Below are 20,390 nucleotides of genomic sequence, written 5' to 3'. Positions count from 1 at the left end.
GAATTCAAGACCACAAACTATAAAATACAGAACTGAGGATACCAAGAATTTGTGATACCCTTTAAGAACAACCACAAAATGTAACATACCTGTGAACCAATAGCTGGGAAAGTAACTCCTTGCTCCTTAAGATTTTTTATCATAGCAGATATTAAACTAAGCTGTGGATCATTCTTGAATTCATCAGTCCATTCCACCATAAGGGCTTTCAGCTTTTCACAAACTTTTGGATGACCCTGCAAGAAGAGTAGAAACTAGCTAATAATGTAGGAATCTGCTCTTAATTCCTTAATTTCAAATAATTTCACATTACTGTTGATATGAACTATACAGACATTTTATTTTCAAGTCAAGTGTAGCACTACAGGATATCTTTATTAGAAAAGGAAAACAGTATATCAGCATTGTGTTTGTACTAGTACCATATGTACTAGGCACAAAATAAAGTAAAACATGCTTAGATGAAAGCCCTGTTTTATCTCTCTTTCACCATGTCTGTATTTAGTGTTTCATCGCTATTATTTAAGGTGAAAATGATTTTGTATATTTATAAATTAACACAACACACCCCGCCTTTCCCCAAACAGAATACATAAATAATTGTAGTGTGAAGTGGCATTCAGGAAGTTCTTTCTCACAACCACAGTCTTCCCAGTAATCTTGTATCCTTCCTCACGCACACACATTTCCAGTCTTCCAAAAGTAGATTCCATTCCACTTTCAGATTACCCCAATTCTCTGTCTGATTTAATTTTTCTATGAATTGTATAAATCAATGCAATACATTACCTTATTCAACACATTGCTTACTTCACTGGCAAAATCTCTTGAACAGACTTCTAAATGAAAGATTTTACCACAGTTTGATACACATGCTCCTAGAAGCTAAAGAAAGAAAGATTAAAACTTGGCAAAGATTTTTTGCAGTGGAAGTTTTCAGGAAGTAAAAGCACTACATTAAAAAGAACCTACTGTTAAGGCTTGCATAGCAACATGGGGATCTTTATGATTCACTCTCTTCATAATAGAACGCAGACAGTCCTTAGGCCTAAAAAGCACAAGACAGATTTTAAAAATGCAATGGAATGAACATTTCCTATTGCACACACAACGATACATGACACCACTAAGGGACAGCAAGCTCTCCTGAACATCACCAGTAAGTTATTTAGTAAAATGAACGAACAACACTAATGGTTGAAGCCACTTCCACCTGTAGGATTGCTAGCTTTCTTAGTCATCAAAACCTCTCAGTAGTTAGAAAGAATTACTGTAAATACTCAAAAAACGCATAAAACCCCTTACAATTAGAGAACTGTAATTGTCTGTAGTCCATTCACCTAGTCCTCTGTATTTCACATACATATATAAGAACATTTGCTTACATACTGATTACCAACAGATTTTGCTACTTTTTTCTTTTAGGCTACCACCACTACATTCCATAGCGTCTCTTTAAATCTACAGAATAACATTTATAAAGAAGATACGCAATGAACCAATAAGTGCTAAGAAAAATTGTTAGACATTCTACACCAGTTTCAAAACAATTAAATACAGAATTTAAGTCTTATCTATGTTGTGGTAGTTAGAAATAATGTGAATAGGGAATTTAAGAAATAATTTGAATTGGAGTTTCAGACACAGTGTGGCATATTAAAATCTGTGTGACTTTCTGTTATTTTGTTCTGTCTTTAAAGGTAGGGGAAGGCCAAGCGAGCCTGGGTAGGAATTATCATGGGTGTACAAGCACTATCTGTTGAACAGCCCTAAACCCTGAAAGAGGGTAAACAGGGGAAGAGGAAAGAGAAGGTAAATTAAACTAAGAGATTTTACACCTTTCTGTAGTATTTATAGCAACCTTTTTTCTGGGAAGCAAAATTATTTTCCTATTGAACTGATATCCAAGAACTAACATGAAACTTGGGTATAAGTTACACCACTGCTTGGCTATACTATATTTGGCAGTGTCTACATTTTACAGAAATGTCCACCTCATATTTAGTAGTACTAATTATAGAAGATGCTGTTACACAGCAAGACTGCATATCACTCAGTGTATACCTTCATATAACTAATTACTACGAACGAAGGCTATAAGGCAAGCACTGCCTTTTATCAATTAATTATCCACGACTTCTCATAGGATCACTTTAATTAAAAAAAAAAAAAAACTAAAATTTTCAGAAATAACTGGGGTTTTAACCATTAATTTATGAGTAGGACTACCAATGTGATATGAACACAAGCACAGAAAAATACATATCCATTAACTGATAAGTCAGTATTTATAAAGGTAGGGTGTGAGATCAAGAGTTCAGCAGTTCAGAAACAGGACCATTAGCATAAGATGTTTTTATTAAGGAATCCAAAGTCTTATTAAAAAGTTAAAAAGTAACAAGAAAGGGTTAAAAAAAAAATCAACAACAACAACAAAACACACACCACAAGAAACCCCTCAGAAATTCATTAAAATGCCTTAAAAAAAAGAACAACAAAAATATTTGCTCATATATATAACAGAAATGACTGCTAAGGTTTTAACATGCTCAAATGTTTAAAAAAAATATTTTGATTACACCTACACCAAAAACCCCTCCAGGCTTACCAATGTTTAGTCCCACAGACTAAGAATCCCTATTCTAGGCAGAATTGTAATCCTTATTTTTACTTCACATTAATTCAGCATACAGTTTAGTATGTAAATTATGAGAAGGGAAGGCACGCACCCCACCAGAACAGCATTCTATCTATTTATTAGGCTTCTCTCCAGACCATGCTATACAAATATTGGGCCCTAGTTCCGCTCCAATGATTCTACAATCAATGTTTCAGAGGCAGCACAGTGAGTGGGAATAAAAAAACAGTAAGGGGAAAAAAGGGCAAGATACAATAGAAGCTACACTATTATACACTATTATACCCAGAAAACATTCACAATAAATTTCAGTTTTAGAGAGTAAAAAATCATGTCTTTGATTATATTTTTATTTAACAAAGACAAAATTAACAGCAATTGGAATCTAAAGTACTACTGTGCACAAAACATTTCATGTATTTTCAGGAGTTTATTGCTTATTTACAGTTTAGATTAACTGACTGTGGGGCTCAAGACTATACATGTGATTTGGTTTTCCTGCCAGCTCCTTTAAAACAAAGTTAAGTCAGAGCTTCCTGGTCAGCCTGTGAGACATACAATGCAATGACTACACAAAATGCTACTCAGACTGGGTAACTTGAGGGAAAAAAAAATATAAGTACTATGGAAGACTATCGAGTAAGTGGTTTTACTATTCTTTCTTGTATGAACAGGCACAAAAGCAACCCAAGACAAATCAGCTAACCAAAAGACTGATTCACTGAGGCAGTGATTAATGCATAAGGAACCAGGACAAAGTTAGGCAAAGCAGCAATATAGACCAACCATTTCTCAATGATAATTGTTCAACACCCACCCCCACCCCCAGTAGAAAGTGCTGCAATGAACATTTCGATTTTCGCAACCATTGGTGTATTCTCCCAGTTGCTACCTTCATTTTTTTTTCAGGCATCCTTTTTATTAAGTAACTTTTCTGGCGAAAAAGTTGTGATAGTTTCAAACATAAAATATGTCTCATTAATACAAAAGGCACAACCATCTCAAAGCCAAATGCAAACAGAATTTCACTCAGGAAGTAGTCGGCACTGAGCTGACTGAGGGAAGGGGAAGCACTTCATGCTAAACTCTACCATAAGTGGCCTTTAATTTTGCTTTTCATTATGCTTAATGAATCATTCAAATTTTAGAATATTATTTTACTCAGTGCTAATAAGCAAGACATGCAGTTGTGTAAACATTTTCCTTACAGAAAACCAACACCATGCAAAAGTCTATACTTTTCCTGTAGTCAGATGATTTAAAATGCCAGTTAAATACGATAAAAGTATTAAAAATAAACAAGTTTTCAATAGTGTTGCATAAAACCAGAAAAAAAAAAAAAAAAGATTGCTTCTAATGGTAAAACCTTTGTTTTAATCATGTTTCCATGTTGAAAAGGCAACTTGCTCGCTGAACTAGCAATATTCCCCAAAAGTGGGATGCAAACAATGTAATATGTAACTGCTGAGCTGTAGAAGTTTCTAAAGCAAATTCAGAGATTTTAAATAAGTGTGGATAGTCTTAGACAAATTTTAGATCATCTTAAGAACCTGATATGTGAAACACGAAGAAATTATCAAGTTAATTCTACACTACATATGGCAATACTTTTTATATGTTACTGTAAATAAAGGCATATTATTTAAAACACTACTGAATTTACTGTCTTTCCAGTGTTTTCTATTAAAATTCTGGCATCAACTCTAAATCAATTAGATTTTTAATTTCACAAAAAATAAAGAAAATAGTCTAAGAGAGATTCAGCAGAATTCTAATTTGCTAAAACCTGGTTTAGTTGGTTGGATTAAGGGAAGAAAGAAAATTTTTACCTACTGGCAATTGTCTGTAATGAAGGTACTGCAATATAAAAATTAACAGTAGCAATTTTGTTACTGAACTGTGCCTAATTTATCTTAGAAAATGTAGCAGCATTGTAGCATAACAGCTTTCCACCAATTACTCTGGAAGCAAACAAGTTGTTGGCAGACCTAAATGAGACAATGTGTCATGTAAGACTGTGGGACAAAAAGGAAGAACAGTCCTTCCAGTCTATTGTGGCTACACCTGTAAGACAATTTACATCTCAAATGCTGCAGGTACGCAATGGAGCTTACAGACTGGTACAAAGAAAACCCATAAAACAGAGATTTTATAACCTAAGCTTCTGCCAAGAATGGTAATAGACTAGTTAAAAGATTACAGCAGATCCCAGGTAAGAAGACTGGCATCCTTGCCACAGAAATTTAAATTAAGAGAGAAGAATTTCAAACAGCATAACATATCTCATTTAAACTTCAGAATGGGGAACTCTGTCTTGCCTTACCTTTCTATGGCATGACATAATCCATCAAAACAAAGAAAGCTCGCTATCAGCAAGTTTTAACAGAATCTGAATTTAAGCAACAAGTCAGCTGGCAGCCTATTACAAGCAGGGTAAATATTACAAAGGTTGAAGTCACAGCCAGAATGAAACCATTGGGGTTTTTTTGTTTGTTTTCTTTTTTTTTTCTTTCCTTTTTTTTAATTAAAAAACACCACCCACAAAAAGCCCAAACAAACAAAAACCACAACTCATAACAAAATTCCAGCTGTCACAGAGAAATTACCAGAAGATCTCGAGCTTTGCCTGTACTCCCAAGCAGCTGTTTCTTGCAGCTACATACATTTGAGCACTGTTCAGGCTAAGTTGCTGGGAGACTAAACCTTGCCTGTGGAAATGTTGTTAACTACAGTCTCACAAAACAGCACAGGAGTTTCAATACACTGTGATATTTATAAGTTCTCCTCTCTTACAAGGTAATCCAAGTGATTCTCAGAAAAGCCTTTCACTAAACAGCAGCAATAGCACAGCTCTCTTTTTGTGGCTATTGCTTACTCGAATTCTTAGACGGAACGCTTGGAGAAGATGTGTTTAAGAGATTTCCAAAGTCTAATACTACACGGAATAAAAACATAGAATCACAGAATAGTTTGGGTTGGAAGGGACCTTCAAAGCTCATCTAGTCCAATCCCCTGCCATGAGCAGGGGCATCTTCAAACAGATCAGGTTGCTCAGAGCCCCATCCAGCCTGGCCTTGAATGTCTCCAGGGATGGGGCATTGACCACCTCTCTGGGCAACCTGGGCCATTGTAAAGATTTCTTCCTCATGTCTAGCCTGAATCTCCCCTCTTCTCATTTAAAACCATGAGCCCTTGTCCTGTCACAACACACCATTCTAAAACGTCTGTCTCCATCTTTCTTATAGGCCCCTTTTAAGTACTGAAAGGCTGCAATAAGGTCTCCTCGGAGCCTTCTCCTCCCAGGCTGAACAGCCCCAACTCTCTCAGCTTGTCCTCATAAGAGAGATGTTCTATCCCTCTGATCATCTTGGTGGCCTCCTCTGGCCCCTCTCCAACATATTCCATGTTTTCCCCGTGCTGAGTTGGATGCAGGACTCCAGGTAGGGTCTCATCAGTGTGGATCAGTTAGTATCTCCATAAGAAGAACTGCGAAACGTTTGAGTAGAAAATCCTTTTACTTGTAATACATCTAAGTTAAATTGAGCTGTTTCAAATGTCTATATAAGATAACAAAAATTTATTCCTCTCATCTGAGTATGAGACTGAAATAACTAAATTTTAAAAGTTTGGGGAGAAAAATTCTAAAGTCACTTACCCTGTGCGTGACTGTCCAACCTTATCACAGATGTCTAAGATGAGGCCCCAGTCCTCTGCAGTGTTCATCTCACTGGTTGCTTTCTCTGATGAACAAAATATAAGTAAATCAATATACAAATTTAAAAAAAAAAAGAAGTCAAAGATTTTGCAATATTATCTCTTCGTACATTGCTAAATGCACGACAAATCCCTACATTTAATACTTATATTATAATTTGTTATACCAAATTATTTTTAATTTCTGAATGTTCACTTGTGGCCATGAATTTAAACTCATAAGCAAATATATATATTGGGCTTGTTTTCCCTTGTAATAAAGATATAACCAGAACATGACAAAAGTAGTATAGCTACCAGCAGATTGTTTTTTCCATTTGGAACTATAAAGTTTAATAGGATACGAATACCAAAAGCATTAGTTCGCTGTTTGCAGGGTCAGACATAACTGCTTTTACCACTTCCTCAGACGCTGAACTGCTGTGTCTTGCATTTCCTTTTTATGTGTTACAACTCAAAAAGGAGGATAAAACAATTCATCAACAATCACTCAACTTTTATCTCCCCATTCTCATCTCTGCTTTGGATGATATATTCCAGGCTGCTAAACCAAAGCTAATCTCATAGAAGCCATTGAGACTCTGTCTTCCAAATCTTCTGAACAGGACAAGCAGAGTCTCAGCAGAAGAGTGAGACAATGGAGAGGGCAGATGGAGAAGAAATAGATTCCACTTCAGAGAGAAAAATAGAGACTCCCTCCCTATTTCTCCCCCTGAAAAGCTCAGGTACACAGAGGATAACAATAAATAAAAATGTTAAAGGAAACTGAGCCTGACACTGCAGATGAATGGAAGATTAATTAAACACGGGTAGAGCAAATCAGGATGGGAGAGCACAAGGGAATGCACAAGCAGTTTCCATTATTCACCAAACAGAAGAAGGGGCACAGAACAGTACACAAATTTTGGTTTCTATCTCTGCTTCATCTAATATTCACCTCCTAATCTACAAAACATAAAATATGCCTCAGCAATGAGTACCATCCCTCAGGGAATGTCTCAGAACACTTAGTCTTAGGAAAGTAACCAAAGACTCCTTATAAAAACTTATCTGTCAGGAAAGACTCATTATCCATATCAGCACTTGCAAGACTGAAGAGAAAGACAAAGCAAAACATCTAATCTCCAAAAGTTACTATGAATTATTCATCCCAAAGTTGATAGCTTGTCTTTATGAATGAGCTAGTCCTACAAATTTAAGTCAGGTTGCATTTAATTAGTTTCTTGATTCAGAACAAAAATGCAGAAAAGCAAAGCTCTATGGTTATGTATTCTCAAAGTATTTCTGAGGAAAATTTAAACAGTGCTATATACAACTACAATGATAACACATCAGCTGTATTGTCTGATGCAAGGAAAACAGCAAAGCAGTATAGAGAAATTCTAAATGGAAGTTGGGTAGATTTATACACATTCTCTAAGATAAAGTAAAAGAGCACTGCTGCTTCTTTCTAAACTGATTCAGAAAACTTGTTTGATCACAAAAAATGGTCATAATCAACAAAAATATGAAAAATTCTGGGTAAACACCACGTTAACATCTAGCACTAAGATATACCAGCTGATCAACCAATCACTTCATTTTTCTTTCAGTCTACTATTGTTCCAAATTATGCTTAGGACTAGTATAGCTAACAATCAGATAAATTCTTAATTTTTAAATCTTGTTCATAAATGAACCATGTCAACTGTGAAGCAAAAATTGAGAGGAACACCATACTGGCAGAATCCACTCAGCATGCCAACTAAAAATGCCAGAACATGAGAACAGAGTAATGAGACTGTACTCTGCTTGTATCAACTAACATTGTTTCACTGCTCCAGAATTTTTGTTCTTTAGTTAGAGACACCTTACAAATAAAGAAAAATGAGATGGGAGAGCAGGGGGAAGGCAAGGAAAAACCCATAGGAGAACCATGCATTATACTTTTCTTGCTTGTTATTTACTAATACAGCCAGACCTCAGTCATCTGTAGGCAGAATACTTGTGCCACACGTGTAAGACACCTGCCTTGCATAGAGCCACCATGGGCCAAGCCAGTTTTCTGTAATTCCAGTCCATGAGCACAGTGGCTGTGCTGCTTCCAAAGCCAGGCTCAAGTCTGAGGCACCAGCATTGCTTTTATGAAACACAGAGCCTAAGTGGAGTTGTACCTGAGCTGAAAGTGTTGCCTACATGACATGCCCAAAACTAAAAGCAGCTGCCAAGCACAGTCCAGAGACACATGAAACAGACCGCATGGAGGCAGTTTAGTTCCAGGGCTCCACTGTTTCAGTTCATTGCCAGTTCTGCTGGCGCTGGACCAGCTCCAGTCACAGTGTGGCTGAGTGGTGCTCTCCAGAGCCCCTGGTTCCCCCGAGGCTCAGAGCCCACGTGCCTCCTTGCAAACCCTCACCGCTCTATCACACCCAACACCATCCTGCAGTCACCACCTCCTTCAGCAGCCAGAGCTGAGAAATCCCATGGAACTGAAACTTTGACCTTTTCCATCATTCTACAGAACAGACAGCTGTCTGTGCTCTTGGCAACAATTGACCCTTCTTTCCTCACAACGTCAGAGAGAAATTACATGGCAATTGGTTATGTCTTCAACAAACAAAAAAGTAAAATAATGTGTGCTTAAGCTTTAAAAATAACAAACAACTGTGTTTTCTGCTAATTTAAATAGTTTGGCCAAAACTACAAATAAGACCGTGACTGATGAAATCCCTGATTGGTATCAACCACACCGATTACAACCTTCATTTTAATTCTCAGTAAGAGTATTTTGCAAAGTTATCCACAAGTGCAATTAAGTTTTCTATTATGGATACATTCTTTTTTGGAAGTTGTACTTAAACCTGTACAAAAGCTGCCATTTGCTTGCAACACCTTCCCCCTTGTTAGTCAGGATATTTCCTCCACCAACAAACACTAGATAATTTCTTACTAAATTTCAGTCTGAAACCCAATTTTATTGTGTACTTTGTCTTCTGTGGTAAAAAGCATACAGTAATTCCCTTGGATAATAGAATTAATTGTAAGATGTGAGAAAAAAAAAATGCTTCTAGAGTTGTAGTTAAATTCTGTCTCAAACAAGGGCAGTTAACAGTTAAGGGCATACTGTGAATGTTAGCAGTACACAAGCTGACACTGACTGTCCACAAAAAAAGGCCACTATCTCTGTCAGAGCATTAGCAAGTGACTATCACCTTTCACCACTCTGGGAACAGGAGCAACAAAGACACTTTGACAAAATTCCTACATTGCATCAGTGTTTTGCAGATAAAATTATGAGTTAGAGCTACTTAAGTTAAATTATTTATATTATTATCACTTACAAATGCATGAATGGTCTCTCTTCTAACATGAGGCACACATTCACAGCCAAAAACATCTTATATGCGTTCAGTATTTGTTTACCTCGACTAACAGCTGGCACCCTACCAGGGTACCCTTCAGGTACAGCTGACATGTCACTATCAGACTCTGTCTTAGTACCAAAATGGACTCTGACAGGGAGGGAAAAAACAGACATTTGTATTTGAAGTCTTACGGTGGGTTAGCACAGGAGATAGAAGATAACTCAGACTAGAAATGTTCTTCATCTTCCATCTCTGATCAAAAGTAATACTACCATAGCAATACTAATGTTTACTTCAGACCCTATTCCTCCACCTCATCACCACTACAAAATCTAATTCAACTTAGTGAATGATAAACCAAGAGCAGATAACATTTCAGACTTTATTAAACCAACTTTTAAAGACAATGCTGGCTCCTTCATGAAATCAGTATTCTTTAAAACTTATTAATGCTACATCAAACACAAAGGAAAACAGGACTGTGTGACAGAGGCACACGTGATGGAACTTCATTTCTAGCTTCGTGAGAAAGCTCTCTCCCATAAAGCTGTATCACTCAAATTTGAGGCATTGTTTTCCTAGCACAAGTAAGGCCTATAAATTAACATAGCAACTTTAACCAGTGCAAGACTATAAAATCTTACATCACCTTAGATTGTAATTAGTAGTTATTAAATTTTACAACTGTTATTTTTCCTACTTCTGCCTTTATTTTTCTAGTAGTTATTTAAAATTATTTTATTATTATTAATTCCACAAAGACAGACATGGAAAGTCTCTCTAGCTCGGAGGAGACTGAGGGATGACCTCATTAATGTTTATAAATACGTAAAGGGTAAGTGTCACGAGGATGGAGCATCAATAAAATTCTGACTTTGCTTCTGGTTTTCTGCATTATTTAGAAATTATAACCAAAGCAAAAATATTTGCACTGTGATTCTATTTGAAGTTCCCTGTTACATATAAAACAACTGCAGCTGATCATTTCAGGACAGAAGGATGAAACTTTTCTCAGAAGAAAAAGGAATCATTTCCTAAAAATTCATAATTGTCCTAAATGAAATTTATCACCAGATTTAGGAAGCACTATTAGACAGAAGAACTGTAATACATGCTGAAAAAAGCCACTGCCCAACTTAGAGGTTGACTGTTTAGGTGCTGGTAGGAGAAATATAAATATTGCTGCAGATTTCCCATGCGAATATGTGTTAGCCACTTGATTTCTCTGCCTTAGTTCTGCATCTTAACAACAGCATTTTACTGCTTTATTAAAATTTTGCAAGAGTAAACACTCTCATCGATATTCAGATAATGCAGTGAATATCATGATGCATTTCTTAATGTAGAAAATGTAATGACTACCCACTGGTAATGACATTTTCAGAGGGAAGTCTTGGCAAGCTTGAGCTTCCTCAGCTTTAGATTTTACTGAAGTTTATTTAAAACAAACAAACAAACAAACAAACAAACAAACGAAATCTAATCTTAGAACTGAGCTATTTTTCTACTACAAAGTCTCAAGGATGTTAAAACTACCTAGAATTTCAAGAAATAACAAAAACAGATCAAACATCCCCAAAACCATCACTTAAACTGTACCTGATTTGAAGCAGTTAATATGAGAATATTCTACTAAATTCAGGTTTCATTGACGGAATTCCATTGTCCCAGTTGCACATCTCTACAATGAAATACTCAAGTTCTCAGTAACTGAAGTTACAAATAAAAGAATGGCTACAGAAAGTCTTCAAAAGAACAGCTAAATCTTCACTCAGACTAAAACTACGACCAGTTTCCAGCATGACTAAAAAAATACTCAAAAATCCATTATATCAATGTAAGCACCACAGAATTAACAAAATATTTAACACTCACCTCAGTCTTCTCGCCCCCTCTCCCACTGAAAGTCTTGCTTTCTTCCTAAGGCTAAATAAATAACTCTTCCCCTTTCTATATAAATGAAAATACTAACATTCCAAAGCATTGTAAAAACATAAATGTACCTACTTCACCTCTTCAATATAGTTTAAATACTCCTGAAAGACTGAAACTGATCGCAAATTTTTCTTTTTGTAGCATTTCGCCAAGAAATTCTGATTACATACCATGCCACATAACTGAAGTTAAAAAGTAATTTTGTTCTTTTGTCTGTCAAATAAAATGAGCAAACGCATTTGTTGGCCCATTCTACAAAAAACACTGCTTGAATGTTAACCACTGCCTTTCACTAGCACGCTCAGAACTGCACAGAAGAATACGTTCACACAGATTCCATTTTGCAAAAACTGAAAATAACCTCTTACAGGTAATGCCACCATAGAAAGAAACTAGAGTTCCCTCTTGAACCATTAACTTCAGTAAAGCTATTAACTAACCTCTTTAGTTTAACTGTATCCCCATTTACAATATTCATAAAAAGTCTTTATGGGACCACATATAGAAAGTGTCCTATGAAAGCGCTGCTAGCTGACCCCAAGGCAAGACAAGGTGACTGAGCTGACGTGAGGCCACCTCAGCTCATTCCTTCAGAAGAACATGTAGGATCTCCCTGAGCATGAGGCAGCCCAGCCAAGACGGACATCGCCCAACTCAGTAAGCTGAGCAGAATGAAGGCAGAAGGATTCAAGATCTGGTAAGGCAATACTGAAAACAACAGTAAGACAAGCTGGGCAAAAATAATTTAGAAGTTCAGAAATCTTATGGCAAGCTCTAACAAATCCATGTAACTCAAATTACCTTTCACCTAGAAATATTACAACAGAGTAGGAAGGTGAGCATATTAGAGACATATGAGAACAATGATGATTACTCTGTAAACAAAGTGCATCACAGTCATGCTATACTAATAAATGGCACCAGGACCTATTTGCAGAGCACCACAAACCAAGCCACAGGAGAAGCGGCGTTTCAGAAGGAAGATCAGCAAGAGACTTAACTTTTCACATCAAATATACAGTGTTATTTTTATCAGCTACAGGAACAGATTTTACATGTTGGAGAACTACTTTGATTCTTTTGAATTTTTGTATTATAAAGCACACTGTCACAGCTGAAATGAGGGGAAGCACTTAAAATGACAGCTCTTCCCTAGGAAGAAAGAAAGAAAGAAAGAAAAAGAATTACCAGGAAAGTATAGTCTACAAAATCTCCTTTGCCTATGGAACATACTATGTTGGCTTCAAATTGCCCAGTTGAACTCAAAGTACAGTGACTCATTTTCAGAAAGGGATACTGAAAAACATTTTCTTGTTGGCTGTTACACAGAAGGGGTATTCCACTCATTTTTACCCCGTCAGCATTGCCATTTTTCACTGAGAACACACACCAAAGGTATCTTTAGTGAGAAGTTCTTGCTTTTCACAAACATTTGTAAGTAACTGAAAAGGGAGGTGGCTATAGCTCCTTTCCCACGCATTTTCCACTCAGCCTCCCTGTCAGCTCACAGTTAATGTCCCTAAAACAATGCTGAGAAAAGCAGTAGGCCAATTCAGGCAAAAAAGTGCCAGCCTCATGACAAGCTGAACCAATCCTTGGAATTTTTCTTCCTTTGCAGCCAGAAGTTAACTCACAGTCTGCGGTCTCCATCTTTATCTGGGGTCAAGAATCTCATCTGCAACAATTTTCTCTCCTTCCTTTTGTCAAACCTGGCCTAAATAGAGAAAAGCTGAGCTCAAAGAGACATGTAAATGGATGTTTTTGAAGATATTGACTAACCAAGGGGATATATCTGAAGAACAATGAGTTTAAATAGCAAGAGTATTTTATTAAAATAAATTGCACCATGGGAATCACGGTCATAGCATTTCTTCCATTCTAATACATCAAACTATACACTGTGGTACCCTAACATCCCTACTTACCTACAATCATATGTAATTCATGCATATTATTAAATATGTAAAGACTTCCTAGTGTAAAATGGTCAGTAACTGCTATAGTTAATAGAACGTGGTAAAAAGCATTGCAAGTCGCATCAGGTTGACAGTTCTTCTACATTACTGAATTACCTGTTTAATTTCCTATTACTATAAGTAGTAAGCCTCAGTCTTTCTTCCCATTCCTGTGGTGCCTCAAACCATTAGACCAGCTACATTTATAACTAGACTGACATCCCAAGCAAATGCAAGAAGTGCCTTCATCTCTTGCTGAGCATGTGGAAGAAAAATCATGCAAAACCCCCCATTGTTTTGTAAACACCTGCTCTCAGTGTCATGTGTGATTTTATGACAACTCATAGCAGAACTTGTATTTATTGCAGTTTATAAAGCTTTAAAACTAATAAGCTTACAGGAAAAGTTCTTCCAGTTCTCTTCTTGCAACATAGATTAAGTTTACAATGCTTGACATCAAGTTAAAGTTTGCACTACATTAAGTCCAGACATCTAAATCACACTTCAGAACTGCTTTAGCAGTAAATACTTCATCAAACTACACCGCTACATTACTAATTAGCCTGTCATGACAGATTACAGACAGTCTTTTGAAGCTGAAAGCACATTTTCCCATTATTTTGCCTGCATGAAACGTACAAATAAACTCTCCTTTCTCAGAAACAGTTCTCTGGGAGTATTTTATGACATAGGTCGTGAAATATGGCAGAAACAGACTTCCCATCAAACTAATAAGAACACCATTAATTCTAACCCCTTAAATGGAAGGTTAGAGTCTCTTAATTATAACTTCAGCAGTCCGGCATCTTGAAGGTTTTTTCTGTGGTTAAATTCCAATATCATGTTCTTTACTTAGACACACTGTCAAAGGTTGCCAGACTTGATTGTGAAAATCCACACCAACTTGTGTCACCAACTAGTATCCCTTCACATTGAAATACTCCTAAATATGGTAAGAAGAGTTCAGAAAACAAAAACTGTTTGGGATTCATCCAGAGATTTGGACTCTTTGAGCATGACAATGGTCTACCTCCCCAAATCTCTGGGCAGCTTAAAGCATTCTTTAATATTATTCGTTTAACGGTAGTCTTAAGCAACATTCTTTTGCCTAACATACCTAAAGAGGAGGTGCACCCCTCAAAAATCTCTGTACAAAGTTGACACTAAATGGTAAGCTATTATGGGTGACCAGGTTCCACAGCAGGAGCACGCTAACAGGACTAGCCAAATGCTGATGGCTAGCCAAAGTGAGAAACTTCTCCTTCTCAACTTAGATATACTTACGCTCCTCAAAACAATGGAAAATAGTTTAGTTCCAGATGTGTTCTCTGCAATTCATCACCCTAAATGGTTCCAAAATCATTTCCAACTATTACACAGTACTGACTAGCTGTCCAGCAGACAAGAATGCACAGCTATCACAGCAATACTATCAACGACTCCAATGTCCAAATTAATATTAAATTAAGAATAGTTATTTACTGCCTTCCTGCTTCAGGAATCTGATTTTCAAAAGAAAAGTTTCTTGCTGGACAAGAACAAAAGCAGAGCACTCAACTCGCACTCTGAGAAAAGAACAGAAAAATAACACTACTACTTGACAACTTTTGGAAGTTTCCCGAGAACACGAGACCTTACTTTACAGCTGACGTTATCTTATGAAGCCTGCCAAGAAGTTCATCCAGATAATAGCACATTCCCAAGGGGACTTGGGAAGAAAAGCCCCGGGACGCTTTCCTGGAGACTTCACCATTCCTGTCTCCCTGGCACAAATCCAGTTAAGTGATGGATAAAGGCAGCAGGCTCCTGAAAGTGGGCTGCTACCAACTGCACAGCCGGCTGCTCCTTCGATCTCCCTCAGGACACCACGGAAGGGCCCAATGGAGAGAGACTGTGTTTACTAGTGAAAATTAGCCCCTTGCCCACTGTCTGCTCTTACAACAACAATTTGGGAATGAGTGGTTATTCCCCTGTGCTCACACAGTATACAGAATAATACTTTCGAAAAATACCTACTGGTGACGGTACTAGGCAAGCACAGTAGGTAAGATTCTGGCAGTCTCTGCACCTATAAAACAGTAAATAACCCACCAAAGTAACATTTGGGTGCTACTACCCTGTATTATGAAGACAAGCATCAGACGTAGCTCTAGAGGAACCCCCTTAAGCAGTCTGATCTTCACTGCTAGACAGTGGCCTTAGGAAGTAAAAAGTGAACATTTGCCAGAAACTCAGCTATCACTTTTTAACCTTATTAGCTCAAATCATTCTCACAAATAATATTATCGAAGTTTCAGTGCTTTAATGGTCCACAGAAAACTGGCCAGCAGTGTAATCTCTTCCTCATTTTCAACTGCCAAATTACATTAGAATACAGAGAAACAATTAGGAAAAATTATTCACTGCTTTTCAAAATTGTCAGCTTCGCCACCAAAGAAATTATAAATTGAAGCGCACTTCTCAGTGGAAAAGTATTCTTAACTGCTCAGAATGGGAAGAAAATCAACCTATGCTATACAAAGATGCAACAGACTAACATACATACAGAATTTGTGTCACAGTCCTTTGTTTATGCCTGAACCCCTTCCCCAGAAAAAGATGCATACTTTTCAACCAGTTTTGAGTTGTTTTTTCTCAAAGAGCTGGAAGAATTACATTGGAGCCCTGACTTCTAAAGTTGGTAAAGAAACAATGTATTTGTAGCTGAAAACTACAAGGCTAGTAAAGAAATTAATTCCAAGAAACATATACAGTGCTATACTCTCCAAGTATGAGAAAAAGTCCTTCTATATTATGCTGTTCCCCAGACGAAGCTTTTATCACTCAAAGTAAAACAGACATCAGCAGCAGGTAGGAAATAAATCATATTACACAATCACAAATCAGACGTGCAAAACAATCTTTTAACTGCCTATATGCTATTTTACCTTCAGTTTGGATACATCAGCATTAAGCATAATTTTTGTCAAGTAAAAGCCAGGCATTTCCTCTCCATCTAGGCTGGCCTTGGAACAAGCAAGGCGACGATGAAACCTGATGACAGCACGTCAAGTTTCACTTGAAAGGGAAAAAGAAAGCTCCCACAGGAATTCACTTTAAAGCACTGAACACAAAACACTTTGACAATTTTCTCATGCCTGCCTGTGAGGCAACTGTAGACATTGCTTTTTTACTTTTCATCCTTCCAGCAACGCTCCAGCATCTCTCACTACTTCTGTTACGCTGCAACGTTACCTCTACCAAGCAGGCCAGTGTGTCTCCCACAGGCATCCCCGTGCCCGCCCCGCAGCGGCCCCGCCGCCCCCGCGCTGCCACCGACCAGGCCGCAGCCGCCGCCGCTCGCTGCCAAGAGGCGCCCCCGGCCCGGCCGCTCCCCGCAGCACCGTGACTGCCGGCCCGGCCGGGCCGCCGCTGCTGCCCCCAGCTCCCCGCCAAGGGCCAGCGAACCCAGCAGTAAAAGATTTGGCGGAGAGCGGGCAAGCAGCCCGGGGCGGAAGCGGGCGCGGGGTCGCAGGCAGGGCCGGCGGCGGGGTTACCTCGGGGGGAGGCCGGGGCGAAGGGCCGAGCCGCGCAGAGCCGGGGCGCCTCGGCAGCCACTCACCCACATCCTGGTCGAAGGGGTTGGTGGCGAAGAGCGGCATCGCGGGGGCGCGGCGCGGCCAGCCCTCCCGGCACCGCGGCGGCGGAGCAAGAAGCCGTCGGCGGCGGCAGCGGCGGCTCCTCCTCCCGCCCCGGGTACCTCCGCCGCCGCCGCCTCCTCCCAGGCCCGGGGAGCCGGCCCCCCGCGCGCAGCATGCTGGGAAACCGCGGCTGAGCCCGCCTCCTCACGGCTCCGGCTCCGCCAGCCGGCCCCGGTTCCAGCCCGCGGCGCAGCCCGCAGCGCCCGGGGAGCTGGAGGGCCCCCCCAGGCCCTTTCCGCAGGCACCCGCGGCCCGAGCCGTGCCTGGCCCTCGGCAGGTGGGTGAGCGGCGGGTGCCCCGCCTGGCCCGGCTTCGCCTGCCACCCGGCTCAGGGTGGCACCGGCACCGCCCCTGCTGTGCCCCAGCCAGCCCCGCCACCCCAGGCCAGGCAGCTTAGGGCCGGCAGGGCGGCTCGAGGCGGGAATTTATTTTATTTAGTTCAGCTGAGCCCTTTCGTGCCACCCTAGTTAGGAGGTGAAGCAGTTTTGTCCCCAGGCACGTTCTCTCCCTATAGACAACTTTCAGAGCTTCCCCATACAACGGGCTGACTGAATCTTCCCACTGTTAACGCTGTCGTGCTGCTGGAGTAGATGGCCAGACAGCGAAGGTGCGGGATGGTGGTTATGACAGCATCTTTCCCAGCACAGCACGGGAGCCTGACTGCTTCTCCACGGTTAGATCCTGCTGGAATCAGTAGCTCCCAGTTGTTCACAGGGCCTTGAATATCCCGTGGCCTTCAGCTGCACAGACGTATCTTGCTGCTTTACTTTGTATGAGTATCTTGTTGGCTTCAGTGGGATGTATCCCACAATAATTATTTGATTCGTAGGATATTACAGGTTCTGCCTATTCATGCAGTCCCATAAAACTGCTGTCATATCATTAAGGACTTTTAGTACTGTTTAATTTCTCTGAACTAGTTGAGTTGCAAATTAAGCAAAAAAGGGCACATGCACACACGTGAGGGAAGAGTCATAGACACCTCAAAGAGCAGCATGGGCACATTACAAGAGTGCAGACAAGAAATTGAAAAGACACTACTACTGTTTGCAGTGCAGAAACATTAGATGCAATCAATAGCACTAACCACACTCAATAATGAATGTGATAGCGTGCATTAGGCTGACTTCTGACACATCAAATGAAAACTGCACATCAGACCCCTTCCCATGGGGATTTATGGTCACTAGACACTTCCTTATTTTACTAATTTTTTTCCCAGATCTCGAGTTCTGCTGCTTTCCTTATCCACAACAACTGTTTTCAGCAACTGATGTAGGTCAACATTGATCTACTGCTTAGGACTGCCTACTTTTAAGGAATTATGTGTTTTCTTTGGATTCTGCCTCAACTCAACAACATCTGCTAGGTATTCTCAGAGGATGCTTTACCTCCTTGCCATTCATCATTTCCCATTATATTCACAAAAGACATATGGTAGATGTTCTCAGAGCCTGTTTTATCCCCTCCTCTTTCAACCCTTCCCTCTGATGGGTTTCATAACGAGTTGTAAGAATACTTTCAAAACAGGCAGAGCTTTTGTGCAGCAGTCCTGCAGCAAGACCAAACGCAAGAGATGTGGGCAACTGGGGTTTTAGACTGTCTTCAGCCTAAAAGGATTCCAACCCAGCTTCACTTCCCGCACGACCTCTTACTCAGCATTTTTAAAAGGTAGTCTATACTTGGGGAGCATCTTAAGGCTCTGTAGTCATGAGTCGTGTTTTGTTCCTATAACAATTTTTCTTCTGTTGAACACAGTGTGAAGTGCAAGAGTCCTTTGAATACTGTGGCCTATATTGTATCTCCCTCTTTGCCCTGTCCCGCGGCTCCAGCATTCTTCCATGGCACAGAAATGGGTGGTGGTTAGAGCGCTCTTCCCCTACATGTGGGGTTTCTCCTCTCAGGCACAGATGGCTACAGAAACCAGCTTTTCCACCTTATGTGTGAGTAGTGGAATGAGTATGCTGTTAAAATAATAAAAAAAAAAAAAGGTGTGTTAAACTTCCTTTGTTGGATGTAGTTCAAAATTATTGTATTATTTCCCACTGCATTTGAAATGGGACTTGTGCTGCCTAAGTTAGCTATCTGAAAGTAAGGAATCTAGTTCAAAGGTAGTCTCAAATTGCATCTCATTTCAGGGTAACTGCAGCTGATAGAGAATGTAGCAATGCTACACTCCCTGTGCCCACAACTATGTGCTGCCATCACATTTCTCATATTAGATTTGGAATTGGATCCAATTCATTTGTGGCTGCACAATCAGCTGATCCAGCCGAAAACTACCTCACTGCAGAAAGTTCCCTGTTGGATAATGTCACTCATCTGACTCACCTTGCAATTACACCCCAGGCAAGGGAAGAGGTGGGAAGGCATGTCTGGGGACTCCACCAGACTAGGTCAAGAAAAACAGGCATGTCCAGGGGATTATTCATCTGTTCTATTTCAGACCTCCTGCCAAAGATGGCCTCTGCAACAGTCTGGCTCTACTGGTTTCACAGAGGAGCTTATCTGCCCAGCAGTACTCTGACTTAGCACTTGTCTCTAGACAGCTTTATAGCAAGTTTTAGGTAGGGTGTTTTTTAAAAAAATGTGCTACTTGTGTCCAAAATAAGCAGTCTCAGATGACTGGAATGGACACATCTTCTTTCTTTGCACACTTCATTTTTTATATAGTGCTGTTGTTCAGGTACTGCTAAGTGATAAATCCTTGTACTCAGTTAATTGCCAGTGCAAGTCGCATCCTGGATTTTAAAGATGTGACATACTTCTGAATTTGCTAAAGTAACTGTTTAATTTTGTTGTTTATATAATTTATTACTTATATTTAAATTATGACAAGGGTTTCTCCATAACAAGGTTAGTTCCAGATTCTGATGATATGCAATAAATAATTTCCTTATAGTCTTCTTTAGGAAAGGGTACTTAGGAACAGCAACTTATAAATGACTATCTGCTAGAGAAGTTCTTGTATTTTTTACAATCACTCATCTGACATACATCTGCATTAGACAAGCATATTTTTCAGAGGAAGACAAAAACATTATGGCCATGAAGGAGAAGTCCACTGCAGCTCCAGTTTACTGGAGAAGTACTATACTTGACAACCCCATTTATTTTAGCACAT

At 39.4% G+C, this 20,390-nt stretch overlaps 1 protein-coding gene across 1 annotated transcript in view; it reads right to left on the bottom strand.

The window, feature by feature from the left end:
* STAM (signal transducing adaptor molecule) overlaps window positions 1–17,342 on the bottom strand; it is a 33,612-nt gene extending 16,270 nt beyond the window's left edge. Inside the window, exons 1-5 of the mRNA XM_082044815.1 lie at window positions 17,188–17,342; window positions 6,294–6,378; window positions 973–1,048; window positions 790–885; window positions 90–236 (exon numbers count right to left, since the gene is read on the bottom strand). Of these exons, the coding sequence (XP_081900941.1) occupies window positions 90–236; window positions 790–885; window positions 973–1,048; window positions 6,294–6,378; window positions 17,188–17,227 (444 nt within the window). The 5' untranslated portion in view covers window positions 17,228–17,342. The remainder of the gene's footprint in view (window positions 1–89; window positions 237–789; window positions 886–972; window positions 1,049–6,293; window positions 6,379–17,187) is intronic.
* Between the last annotated feature and the right edge of the window lie 3,048 nt (window positions 17,343–20,390).

The sequence above is a fragment of the Streptopelia decaocto genome (genome assembly GCF_964273445.1).
Source record: "Streptopelia decaocto genome assembly, chromosome: 2".
Taxonomy (NCBI): Eukaryota; Metazoa; Chordata; class Aves; order Columbiformes; family Columbidae; genus Streptopelia; species Streptopelia decaocto.
The sequence above is the reverse complement of the archived record's forward strand: the minus strand, read 5'-3'. Positions and strand labels throughout refer to the sequence as shown.